The sequence below is a fragment of the Chroicocephalus ridibundus genome, chromosome 1, assembly GCF_963924245.1.
Source record: "Chroicocephalus ridibundus chromosome 1, bChrRid1.1, whole genome shotgun sequence".
Classification (NCBI taxonomy): Eukaryota; Metazoa; Chordata; class Aves; order Charadriiformes; family Laridae; genus Chroicocephalus; species Chroicocephalus ridibundus.
In genome coordinates, this window is record NC_086284.1 from 23732197 (window position 1) to 23745900 (window position 13704).

General features: G+C 37.7%; 1 protein-coding gene across 3 annotated transcripts in view; it reads right to left on the reverse strand.

The window, feature by feature from the left end:
• Positions 1-351: 351 nt before the first annotated feature.
• The window catches only part of SACS (sacsin molecular chaperone), a 64998-nt gene continuing 51645 nt past the window's right edge, over positions 352-13704 (reverse strand). For all 3 annotated transcript variants that reach the window (XM_063331218.1, XM_063331224.1, XM_063331232.1), the window contains one exon: positions 352-12976. In XM_063331218.1, the coding sequence (XP_063187288.1) occupies positions 1413-12976 (11564 nt within the window). In that variant the 3' untranslated portion in view covers positions 352-1412. The remainder of the gene's footprint in view (positions 12977-13704) is intronic.

The following is a 13704-nucleotide window of genomic DNA, read 5'->3' on the forward strand; positions in this document are numbered from 1 at the left end:
CCCTGCAAGCTCATTGTTGTTTATTATCCTTTGTATTCTGTAGGTTAAATTACAGATTCACTGTGCTGTCAAGTAAACAACTGTAATAGCATGTCACTGGAAAATGTTTAACATTTATGTTAAATGTGGCTGATCCAGCAAAGAAAAATCCTTCCATTTAGCATTATCCTCCCATATTTTTTTAATTTTTTTTATTTTTTTTATTTTTTTTTTTTTTTACAAATAGCTAACATTGAACATATTGCATGACATTACCAAAAGTATTACAAACTATAAAAGAAAAGAGTGTGAACTAAAAATCAGACTTCTCTAGGGCTGTAGTGAACAACAAAATAAAGAGCATTACATTGCAGCACCTTTAAACATGTAACAAAAACCAGTGTTCAGTGTACACCAAAAATGGGTTACTGAATTGTACTATTATCAATGTTTGTTTGTGGAAAAATATATATATATATGTACATACACAAAGGCACACACACAGGAAAAAAAAAAGGAAACTCAAACATTTAGACATCCAAAAACTGAGTTTGGTGTTCAAAAAAAAAAAAAAAAAATCATCAAACACCATATAATAATGTTCACCAATTTTATATCATCCACATGCATTTTTCATTAAACAAAAGATGACAGGCTCTAGAAAAAAAGTAAATTAAATACTTAATTATTTTATAATAAAGTAAATGCAATCAATGCATGACATGAAGTTGCATGTTTCATCAAGTATCATTATTCAGCATTAAAATAATTGTACCAGTTCAGAGGTACTAAACAATCCTTTAAATGTTCACAATGTGATGCTGCAGCAAATTTATAATCAGATCCAGCTGATAAGAGTATTACTTTGAGTGACACAAACGTCCACAGAACACAAAAGACTACAGAAACACCTTGGAGCAGTACCTCCAAAGTTATTTTAATTTGCATCCCACCTTCCTTCCCATTTCATAGTATGTCCAGTCTTAAGATTATTACACTGAAAGCTGACATTACCATTTTGGAAACATTATATTCAATGAAATAAAAATCTAATAAGGAGTTATAATTACAGGCTTCATCTAACAGAAAGCTAAGCTTTGGTTATATAAAGTGCAGTTTAATAATATGCCAATTAATTACAATATTGTATATACAGCTAATTTTTGCAGCTCAGTTTCCTTGCAAATTTTAAAAAATATTCAGGTTTTACAGTTTGCTTATACAGCAGGCTCAGTTAAAAAAAAAAACTCCTGTTTAAATAAATTTCAGTTCTAAGTACTTCAGTACCCTCCACCTTTGTGCACTACGCTTCTGAACTGCTTGGCAATGTGCAACCTCTTGGACGTCCGGTGATCTGCACAATCGCATTTGTATCCCGTCACATGAAATACCTACGCTCTTGACAAAACAGTTGCCTAACCTCTTCAAATCACTTAGACTTTTTGTTGTATAAAGTTCTCGAGTTTTATTATGATACAAGCAGTACATTCCATCACTCTCATCGCAACTTCTGAAGTAAACCTATCATTGGGAATCTGCGGAAAAGGAAGTAAGTCAGGATACCTAGTTTTTAAGCTGTCTACTCCATAAGCTTCCAATGTCTGAACATCATTTGTAAGCCCTTCGAGTTGCTGACTATATTCCTCTATTTTTTGTGCAAGGGCTGCTGGTTTTACATCTTTGTCTGATTTGCCCTTCACAGCGTAGTCAGCTGCAATCAAGGCTAGTTTAGTAGAAAGGTAGCATTTAAAGCATACCCACTCATTGGCATTTTTATGAAGGTCGTTTCTTGCAGCTGAAAAGTTAGCTCGGGCCTGCCTAAGCCATCGACGTGCCTCTACAGGATTGCCAACAGACCTGAACGTAGGTGGGACAAAAAAGCGTTGCGAGTGAGATGATGGCCCCGTGGAAGATGGACACTTTTCTTTATACTGTTGCCTTTCAGATTTGTGGCTTGTTGCTTCTTGATTCCATGAAGTATAAAATCTCTGAAACGAAAATTTATCTGACTGAAATCGAGAAGCAGAGGATGAAAATGGTCTTCTTGAGGCTCTGTCCATATTTTGATCCATAAAGGCCTGTTTTTCTAGCCTGTTAATCTCATTCTGTAAATGTTTGAAAACTTCATTAGCTATATCAAGATTCTCTGCATTTTTATCTGGGTGCCATTTAAGATACAGCCTCCTAATAATCTTTTTTCTTTCAGATTCTGGAAGCTTCCAAGCCTGTTCAATCACAGATGTTACTTCTCTTAATATTTCTGGCAATGAGTTTGACTTTATCTTTTTTGGAGAATGATGTTTTGAGGACATTGTCTTGTGGCTCTCTCTACCAGCAAAGAGAGGTGGAATAGACCTCGGTCCATGTGCTGGAAATTCTGTAGGACTGGTTGGGGTAGAAGGTGTGCTATCCCTGCTTTGAGAACTTTCCTCCGGTCTTGAAAATTTGTACAAGTCAAGAGAGCTCACTATTTTATATTCACTATATCCAATATCAATCTGGTAAATCTTCCCTAGAAAACCGGGACTTTCATCATCTTCCCTTTCTACTTCTTGCACAATGATTGCATAGGTGTAAGTTGGTTGATATGATCCATATATATCACCACCTTCAGCATCAACAAGGTAACCAACATATTCACCAGGGTAAAATACATTCATTGGATCCATAAGCAGCGTATAGTGAATTTCAGCCGGTATAGGAGTGCCAGGTGTTGGTAGTTCAAGTTTTGATGGCTCAGAAGAGTCGTACTTCACTCCTAAACTGTCAAGCTTCTCACTGATCCGGTAAATATCATTACAACCCAGCATGGCAATTAAGTACGAGGTATCAGAAATCAGGTTGTCAGTTGCAGATTTTAAGGTCATGGCTAACGCCAACAGGAAATTTATGTCTTTGCTGTCAGAATGCTGTATGTAAAGCAATATTACTGCATTTCCGTATCTCTTCAGGAAAGCAAATGTTTCGCTTTTGCTGTGGGGAATAGGAGCAAAACCTTTAACTCTTAATGTCGTTTGCAGCTTCTCAAAACAGGAAACTTTCAAACCTTCTCGCAAAGCTTTGCAAAGTCTTACTGCTTTTTCTTCATTAGCTAAAAAAGCATTGTCATTTTCATGCTTCATAATCCTAATGAGTCCCGTGATGAATTGTTCCGAGGATAACAGTAACTGCAACCTTCCCTGCAAAGAACATAATGCTCCAAACTGACAAATTTTGGGAGACTCTTCATCCAATTGTTCTTCAAGAATACTGCTAAGTAAGCGAGGCCTCAGTTTCTGAGGGAATAACATTATCAATTTAGTGTGAAAACCATGGTCTTTACCTAAGTAACACTGGCTAAGATCAACAAGCATTTGCACACCAATGTTACCCTGGATTCTGCTTTTGTAGTGAGGTGCATCGTCAAAAACTAAGATACTAGACTTCACCAACCTACCATCTTGACTCGGAAGGTAAAGGGGAAAATCCCTCATATTCTCAAGGTCATTCCTAACCTTGACAGAATCATTCTGAAGACTTTTGAACAGGCCAGAAACTACTCTTTTAACTGTGCGCATTTCATTAGGATCCAATTGCTTTCCTTCAGAGTTCTTGAATATGCGACCTAGAACTTCAACATACTGCTTTGTTGAAATAATATCTTCAGTACCCAAATGTTTAAATAACTGATGGAAAGTACCAAGTTCTAAAGGAAGTTTGTAAAGATAAGGTTTAAAATCAGATTCATACTCAAGGTTTATTACCACCTCCTCAGGCTTAAGGAGCTTCCAACCTTCTTCCACCATTACAAAAGAAACTCCTCGAAGCTGAAAGCGGAATTCCCTTTTCTCTGTACTAAGAAATTCATAAATGCTTCTTAGGACCTTGGCCCTAGTTTTCACCATGTCCTCATCCAAAGTTGTTATATTGCATATGTTCCTGCAGTTATTGATAACTTTGTCCAGGGGAGGGTCCAAATTAACATTCAGCATAGTTAAAACTTGCTCGAGTTGTTCTTGCGCACCAAGACTACTTCCCTCTTGCTCTTTGATGTTTAAAGGTGTTGCTTTCTCAGGAAGAATGGGACATGAAGTCCACAGCAACTGCAACACATCAGTCTGTTTGAATTTAGGATTCACCTGTGCCCCGTTGAATCGTATAAGAGGAAGGGTCCCATTAACTTCTTGATACTGAGGGTGAAATCTAACAAATTCTGCTGGAGCTCGTTCAGGGCACAGAAAAGGAATTAATGACAATTCTTTCAGAAAATTTCCTGACAAAAGGTCAGTTCTTTCTTGAAATATGTGATGAAGGAGGACATCGACAGTATTCTGCAGTGTTTCTTTAGACCAGTTTTCTGTATTCGCTCGCATGCTGATCTCCTTAGCAAACTGCAATAACTGTTGCTGTGAAATGATGAATTTCAATCCGATATGTCGCAGAAAAGTTACCCACGATGGAAGGAATGCAGCTTGGTTTTTCGGTTTTGTAAGTTGCTCTAGTTTCTTAAAAAAATCCTGAGGTATAAAGAATTTTTCAGCAAGCATAACTTCAAAGACTTTTACAGTCCTGTCATAAAAATATTTTGCAGGTTTTAATCTATTGCTTGCATCATGAATGATCAAAATGCTTTCAAGCTTTTCAAACAGCTGTTCTTTCATTTCTGAAGCTTCTTCAATGCTAGTTAGCCTATTCTTTAAGTAGATCAAGTGTTCTAATTTTGCATCGTAAGACAGATTTTCAATTTTTGGCAAAAGATGTTTCAAGTACACTTCAAGATCATCCACAGAGACACAGCCAAGCACAGTATACAAGTCTGTCAAATGAACCTTCTCTTCAAGAAAAGCTGATGAAGTTGACTGTGTCCATCTGTCTACTTCTACTGATGGGATGCTTTTTGTGAGTACGTAACACGTCCCGTATTTTGAAATGCTGATGTATCGGCCACTAATCGATTTATAACATGGAAGAGACTTTAAAATTTTAATGTCATCCTGAGATGTCAAATGACATAAATTGCAATTGAAGTACATTAAGAGAGCCTCAAAGTCACTTTCTGCTAACTTTTCAGTCCTGAAAGTTGATGTCTGTACCATATATTGTATGGCTTTCAGAATGCTTGAAGGATTATCTATATTTGCTGTACATCCTGACAACAAAGGCACTAAAGCACTGTCTTTGGAGCAGATTTTGTTCAATGCCAGCTGAATACAGCCTGTTTTCATTAAAGCATGAAAGACTTTATCACTCTGAGCATTTGGAAAAACAGCTATATGCATAATACTGAGAGGCAGCAGAACATCACACTCTGGCACAACAAGATGATTAGCTGAGACAGTAAACCTCACACCTGGGAGCAGAGTCCAGTCCTTCAAAGTTTCAACAACATCATCGAATTTTGCTTGCGTATCTTCTTGCTCTTCCTTAATGTTTATAGACTCACTAATAAAATGCCAGGCATTTTTTAGCCAAGATTCACTTGCGAAGTTTTCCTTCCATTTCATACAATTTCTAGTTTTATATTCTCTAGGCAACACAGATGATAACAATTCAGCAAAACTTCTGATATCAAAGACTTTCGCTACTTCACTGCTAAGTAAAATATTGTTGTATCTCAAATACAACGTGTTCATAAAGAGATCCTTACGAGATGGAATCAGTTCATGGTATGTTGTTAAGAACTTTGGTCGCTTCGAGTCAAAAATCTGCAAAACATTGTCAAGAGTAATAAGGAGTGGCAAGCCCTCAATTTGGATTTCACTTTCTTCCGCATCTTTAAAACAGTAGTCAACCAGAAGTTTGAGACTATGGAAGAGTTTCAAATTTGTCTGCTGAAGACGACAGGGTAACTTTCCAATGTGGCAGTTAGAGTCTGGAAAAGAAAATGTCATCAAAAATGATCGGACATCAGCAGGTGTCACATAGGTGACAGGAATATCTGCATCTACCAAACAGTGGTAAAGATTTGCAGTTTCATCACAGTTATATACCAAATTAAATCCAATTTCTAAGAGTAAATGCTTCAGTCTGTAGACATTCTCAGCCACTGTCTTCCGCGTTGTGATGTTGTATTCTGTATTTTTGAGATGTTGCAATTCATCTTGTAGTAAATTGTCAAAGAATGGCCTGCCCTTGTTCACAGTAGACATGTTAACCCATGTGATGATAACAGCAGAATGCAAATCAGAACCATCAATATTTGGAGCTCGCATAACAGGTAAAAGGCGCTTCAGATCTTCATAAATGCAACTGTAAACTGCTTTCACTAAACAATACCAATCCGGCTGAATATCAAGTCTATTAACTGGAAAAAAGGATAAAAATTTTTTTAAAGTGTCTTTCACAACATGAACAGGTGTGCTTTGCAGCACTGATACCGTAGGATCAGTGCCTGGAAAATACCGTTTCTTCAGCTGAATCAGCAGTTCAACATAGGCCGGTGCTATCAGCGCTGTCATTAGGCTACTATTCCAGTCACTTCTTACTCCAACGCCGTTATCATCACGCCACAGATTTCTTCTTGCAGAATCCAGAGCAAAGTGTCCATTCACATGAAAAGGCAATCCAGTTTCTAATGACAATGGTAAGAAACAGAACGCTCTGTGGGGTTTTTTGTAATTATGAGTAATGCAAGCTGCTACCCCGCCACGTGGAAAAAGAGTAATGTCCTCATTCTTGTGGGCTGAAACCACGCTTTTGGATACCTTTTCCATGGCAGAAAAGCCCGACCTGTTACAAATTAACCAAGTTGTAAGATTTCCTTCAGAGTCTTCAGTATCCATTGTGTAAGTAATCTGCTGCACAGGTATTTCACTTAGCTGCTTTTTTTTAGTTACACTGTCAATTACAGATGCATGGAATTGCTTTCGTTTCAGTCTGTCTCCGTCAGTGATTTTGCCTTGTACAGAATACAACACATTCAGTGCTCCTGTTGTTTTTTCTATTTCACAAATAGAAATTTTTTCCATATGGTTCAAAAACATTAAGAGTTCTGCTCCATCTGTACGCAGCTTATCTAAAAGGTTCTGGACCATTCTATCTGAGCATGGAACTGAGGAAATTTCTGATACTTTTGCCATTTCTCCATTTCGAAGAGGAAACCTAAACATTGTGCAATTATCCAGTTTAAAGTGATTTCCTAAGTAGAGGTCCAGTACATCTGAGAACTGTGTTCTGAAATCTGCATCTAAATCTCTAAACATACGGCCAGGACTGGTTGATGTTGAACCTGGTGCATATCTAGCATGAGGATCAAAAATACAAAGTATGTCGTTGCCAGATATGAAAGAAGGGCAATCAGTAATGTGATAAACAGAATTGAAACCTATACCATATTGTCCAGTTTTACAGGGATTTCCTACTTTTGTACCTTTTCCAAGGTTCTGAATCCCTCGAATATCATCTTCTGTAAAAGGCTGATTGTTGTAAACACAGAGTGCTGGTCCTTGAAGTGGTGCCCATTTCTCATCAAATATTCTATCGGCTGGATGCTGCCTAGGATCAAACACAAAACAGATCTCTGTAGCTTTTGCATCATCTGCGTTCTGAAGGAGCTCTTTCAGCATTTCTTTTTCTGAAGGGTAGGCATTAAGAATGCTTTTAATTCTACTTGTCAACTTTTCTTTCTGGCCAAATTCTGTTCCAAGGGTAGTAAAGCAGATATTGGATGCGTATCTTTCTAAAGCTTTATGGCGTTTTGGTATTGCTCCAAGCTTTACTGCAACTTCTCTTGGAATATCGCCATGACAATATTTAACAGTTGTGTCTTTAACTTTAATCCATGGGCAGTCATTGTAACACAAAGATTTTGCAGGCAGAAGTGCAAGACGAGTATCGGGTAACAAAATCTCACCATACTTTCTCTCACAAAATTCCTGCTTCTTCTCTCTAATGAGGCCCCATATTCCTTCACTAATTATTCTCCTGCAAAGCTGAAAGTTGTCTTCTGTTAGTTGTTTGGTCCCTCTTTCCTGATCTATTAATTCCAGAACTACAGCAAAATCTTCAACTGTAAAAGCCTGTCTTACACCCACACTTTCAAACAGCTCACGGAAACTATTTTTATATTTATTAGGCAACTGATAGAGGTAGGGTGCCGCTTCAAAATTCAAATGAAAAGACACTTTTGTTGGATCAACATACACATTCTCAACCAGAATAAAACTACAGTTTGTCAGTTGTTCAATTATCATAGCTTTTGTCGATTCATTCTGTAACATTGCTTCATGTAGATATTTGTAACAAGCATTAGTGATATTTTCTTGATATAATGTGATTCCATCAAATGACTTCGCAACTTCTTCTAACTGATTTATGACCAAATTAACAGCTGGTTTCTTCAGTAAACCTAAAAATTCTTTGACAGCTAATGACAAAGCACCACAACCTTTAAAGGAGTGGGAATTCTCATTAAGAATTGGTTGCATTAGGCAAACTGTATCTTGATGATCAGCAGTGAAAAGATCAGTTGCTGAAAACATTGCTTCAGGCTCAAAATCACTGCCTTTCCAGTGCAGTGAGAAGCCCGCTGGTTTGCTAAGGAAAGGAAGGAAAGGGATGGTTTGACATTTTGCAGCAAATTCTTTAGCTCTAGGGTCCCTAGATTTTAGTTTTTCATCAATAAGACTCAATATAATGCTGCTTCTAAGACAAGCTGCAGCATGATCAGTCTTGTTAATTTCGGCTACTGACTCTGCACGTTCTATCAGATCTTCCCATAAAATATCATCTTTAGCCATTCCCAACTGAACAAGTTTAATCAAAATAACTGGGTTAAGATAATCCTGAGTGGTGCCATAAGGAAATCTTCCATCTTCAGCATCATATAACTTTGCAACTCTTCCTTCAGGATGGATCAGTCTGGATGGTGTAACTAATGGATGTCCGTCCAATGAACAGGGAATACATGGAGTAACACGAAGAATTCCTGAGAACTCCTCAACCTTTTCATTGAGAACATAACGCATCAAAGGATCACGCAGCTCTGCGTCAATCTCCTGAACATTAGGGAAAAATACCTCAGAAAAGAACTGTTTCTCAGAGTAAGTGTTCTCCAATAATATGTATTTGCATCCCGCTTCTTCAAATCCTGTCTTTACCCAGGACGGGAGATCTACAGCACACAGATTTTTGGAACCAGTTTTTTTAAGGTACTTCAGAAAGATCTTAAAGGCCGACGGTCCAACATCTGGTCGTTTCAGTATAGAGTCATCTAAAAACCTTACATTCTTCATGGAAACCCAAGAGAAACCATCAGAAAACACTTTGATCCCTTCTTTGCTTTTCATGTGAGCTATGTCTTCATAAAATCCTTGACAAATAACAGAAAAATCATCATGAACTGAATCAGGGTCTGGCCACACTGCACAGTAACTGTAGTCAACCAGCTCGCCATTGATTGCCATGTCACGTAGAACACAAAGTGCTTCTATGTAGGCTTTTACAATAACATGCCTCATGAATACTGTATTCCATCTTCCTTTTGTGTCTGTTTTCCAGATCTCTTTCCGATTTGAAGTAACTGCAAAGCAGCCATTTATATGAAGAGGTAAGCCTGTTTTGATTCGCAGAGGTAAATAGCAGAATACTTCACCTATGTTGTTGCAATTAGGTTTCACAATCCACTTTTGATCCTGGGTTTCAGAGAGCAACACTCCTACTCCACCACAGGGAACAAGACCTAGTCTTCGTCCGCTTTCATGTAATGAAAATTTTAAAGCATCTCCAGTGTCCATGCAAGAACATATAAGCCATGTTGTTGAATCTACTGTTTTCTGTGGCAATTCATCAGCTGATCTTTTTATCTGTCCTGATTTAGCCATTTCAAAGAAAGAAGCTGGATCGTCTTCTGTACCTCTGAAAAGGGGAGACTGTAAATCAGCAATCCGTCTAAATACATGGTGAAATTCTTCTACTACTATCTGTAAGATACACGAGGACTTTGGTGTTTCAGTGGGATGCTTTTTATTACTGCTGTTGCAGACCTTCATGAGTTTAGCCGCTTCCTTTAAAACACTTACATTTGGGGCAGTCAAGGCTTTGGAAGAACACAGATTCTTTTTGATAGTGACAACATCTTGTGCCACCCCAGGATCATCTGCTTCAATTTTCAAGTATTTCAAAACCATTGAATTTACGCTCTGGGCAAATATTATCAGTCTATGACCACAAATGCTAAATTCATCCACAAGAGAGTAAATGTCTGCTGTATTGTAACACGCATTGCTGACTTCGCTCACTTTAGCTTCCTGCTGAGTTCTAAAGGATAGCCTGAAAAGAGTTCCTTTGTAGCTGTAAGGAGATTCTACAGTCAGTGGCAGCTGGCAACCAAAAACTCCTATAAATGGCTTAAACTGATTGGGAAATTTTCGCAGCCTCTTCTGTTGTTTACTCCAGTTGATTTTGATCCCAGGGTTAGATTTATCTCTAATATGCTTACTGATATGGTTAACATTTGGATCAAACATAATCATGAACTCCCGGCTCAAAATAATGGGAACATCAGTGATATGATAGACAGAATTGAATCCCAGTCCAAATTTTCCTACTTTGTCAACTTCACTCCTTTTTAAAGACTCTCCTAATCGAGTTATATTTAGGAAATCGGAGTCAGAAAATTCAGAATTATTGAATGACCACAAAGCTGGACCATGACATGCTGCCATTCCTGGATCCAAAAGATTCTCTCTTATATCCATATTTCTTCTCATGTCAATCAGGAAATTACATTCTGTTGCATTGGCATCATCAGCATTTTGAAGAAGCTCTTTAAAGATATCTGAAATGGAAGGGTATTCTTCCAAAATGTTTTTAATTCTTACAGTCAGAGGCTCTCTTTGCCCAGATTGCTCAAACCCCATATTTTCTGGATTAATCAATCTTGTGCTAAGGCATGGGACATTTAACCACTCAGCGGTTTTCATTGGTATGTCTTCATGCACCAAAATTATTGGTTCAACAGAATCTTCCAGCAAATCGTTTAAGTCATCAACTTTGATATCACAGTAGCAGCACTCATGAATTGGCCTCATTGCAAGTTTATAAGGAATTTTTCCGCTGTATAGTGGCATGGGCGTATGCAGACTTGCAGGGATCTGATTGCTGTACAGCCACCTAATGATGCTCAGCATAATGTGAAGATTTTGTTTACTCTCTTGTTCTGAGAGAGACTGCTCACTCTTTAGATATATTTTCTGAATGACCATAGAAACATGGTCTGGTGTTAACTGCTCAATTGAACCACAACATATAAACAACTGGTGAAACTTTGCCATCGTTTTTGGCACGTAATGTAGATAAGGTTGGAGATCAAGATCAGGTACTGACTTTATTACTGCTTGTGTGAGGGAACAAAATGTTTTACCTGTCCAAACCCAGGGAAATTTCAGGGCTTTAAAAGCTTCTTTGCCTTCTTCTAGATGATCATGCATAAATCCATAGATCTCAAGCAAGATATGCTGAAATTGATAATAGTCCTCATCACTGAAGGTTTTAGAGCTGTGCCAATCAACCACCACCTTGAAATGTTTTAAGACTGCTTTTATGCTGGGCTTGGTGGGGATGCCGAGGGCTTTTTCAGTATCCAACAGCACATTTTCCACAAGGGGAACTGAGGAACCAACTAAAATTGCATGAGCTACATCACACATTTCCGGTGGTGAACACAGATTGCAATGATCTCCTTTCCAAACTAAGGACCCTGGATAATTTGGAGGTCTTTCCTTACATGCAGGGATCCATTTTATTTTTTTCAGCGCAGCTTTTGTTTCTGATGAGTGAAGCAGCGTATGGTTTTTGTTCAAAACCATCACGAGAGTTCTAGCTTTTCTTAACAGTAAATCATGATCGGTGCTAGAGTTAGCATGCAAACTTTCAATTTTATTTGCCACTCTCATAATATCACTTTCCTCGAGATTGGCCTCATTTTTCAAGCCTATTTGTCTCAGAGAATGAAGAATATCTGAAGATGTAAAAATAACAGGGGGGAAGCAAATTTCCTCCTCAGCATAGAACAAGTTTTGCAGAAGTTCTACCTCAGGATCAAAGAGCTCATTTGCTGACATTATCTTTTCCTGTGAAATCTTTATAAACTTTAATGATGTCAGCCAATCTATCACGTCTGTATTCTCATTTTTCAGAAAAGTCAGATTTTCAAGAACCCATTGCATTATCTGTGTTGTTTCGTCACTTGAATAAAAGTCACTTCTTATGTCTTGTATAACAAACTTCAAGCAATCTGTGCTCTTTAGCTGTTCTATTTTCAGCAGGTTAGCTAAGCGAATAGTAGCTTCATCGCTGCTGTCAATGATTGGAATAGAGAATCTTAGACCAGGAGGAATTTTGGCAGTGTGGTGTAACACCTTACTACCTTTTAGCGCAGTAAAAACAGGCACGCTTTCATCAGATGATTCTTCAATTTTTTTAAATATTAGCAATTCCTGAATAATTTTTCTCTCTTTTTCACTTGCATCAGTTAAACTAGCTAAGAATGCCCTAAGAGCATCTTTATGTGTCGACGGGAATGATGCAACCTGACTGCATAGTTTCTGTAAGGACATTTTTTCCATTATTTGTAAAACAGCACTTGGTAATGGTGGATGCACATATTTTTTTATAAGTGGATGCTGGATAGAAGTATCTAGCTTCTTAAGTACAACTCCACCAACTTTCGGAATAATATCAGCCAAGTATTCTGGGAGCTGAGTCTCAGATTCGTCTTCCAGAATGATAGGTGATGGATTCCTAAGTCTAACCAGTTCCACTGATGTTTGGTTTTCCTCCAGCAGCGTCTTGGGGATAAGCGGCATATCATCAAACACACTCAAGTCATCAGAAAAATGTATATATAGGTTCTTCCAGACCATCTTAAGCCAGGAAACTGATGGGTGATTTTTGTCTTCCAAACCTGGAAACCACTGTACCACCATGTCTCTGCCAGGCCATGTGCTATTCATAACTTCTTTAATGAGCCGGGCAAATCTTTCTGGGTTCAGAAGCTGCAGCTGAGTGCACGGCCTTCCTGAAATTATAGCAAAAGTGCAAAGCCATGAAAATCACAGAGCAGAGTTACATAACAAAATGCTTTTGGTTGAGGGCAGAAGGGAGAAAGAGGAGGAAAAAAAAAATAGAAAAAACCTAACTTGTGCCCTGCCTTTTCTTTTTGTGGAAAAAACTGTTAAATAAAACTGCAGATACCAGCTCCCCTTGCTTTTAGGAGTTAATTAAAAGCAAATACGTTCCATATTAGTATAAAAATAAATTGAAAGTGATTAATATGTTATCGCATTTGTTAGTTTGACACAAGAGTCCTCAGGCATACATAGCAACTATGGATTTACAATCAAAGTAGAAGCTTCAAACATTTTTTGCTTGGTTCTTTACACGACCTATCTGCCTAGCAGTAACTTAGAATCTAATCCATTATTTGTTTGTCTATAATTGCAAAGATGCAAATAGATTTGAAAGATAATTTATTAGATATAGCAAAGAGCAGCTCGGGTGCAAATGATCCTACACTAAAACAGATAAGCAACAAAACTCAGTTGTGCAAGGACTGCTAAAACTAAGTTTAGATGTATATACTTTTATACTTATTATTAAAGTCCTCACTAAAAGAAATATATGCTAACACTCGTGTCTTAATTATCATTAAGACAGCTTAAACTTAAGAACTACACAATGTCTAGGGGTAAGAAAATAGTACAGAATATAAAAATACCACTATCTCCCAACACCACCAAAAACAAT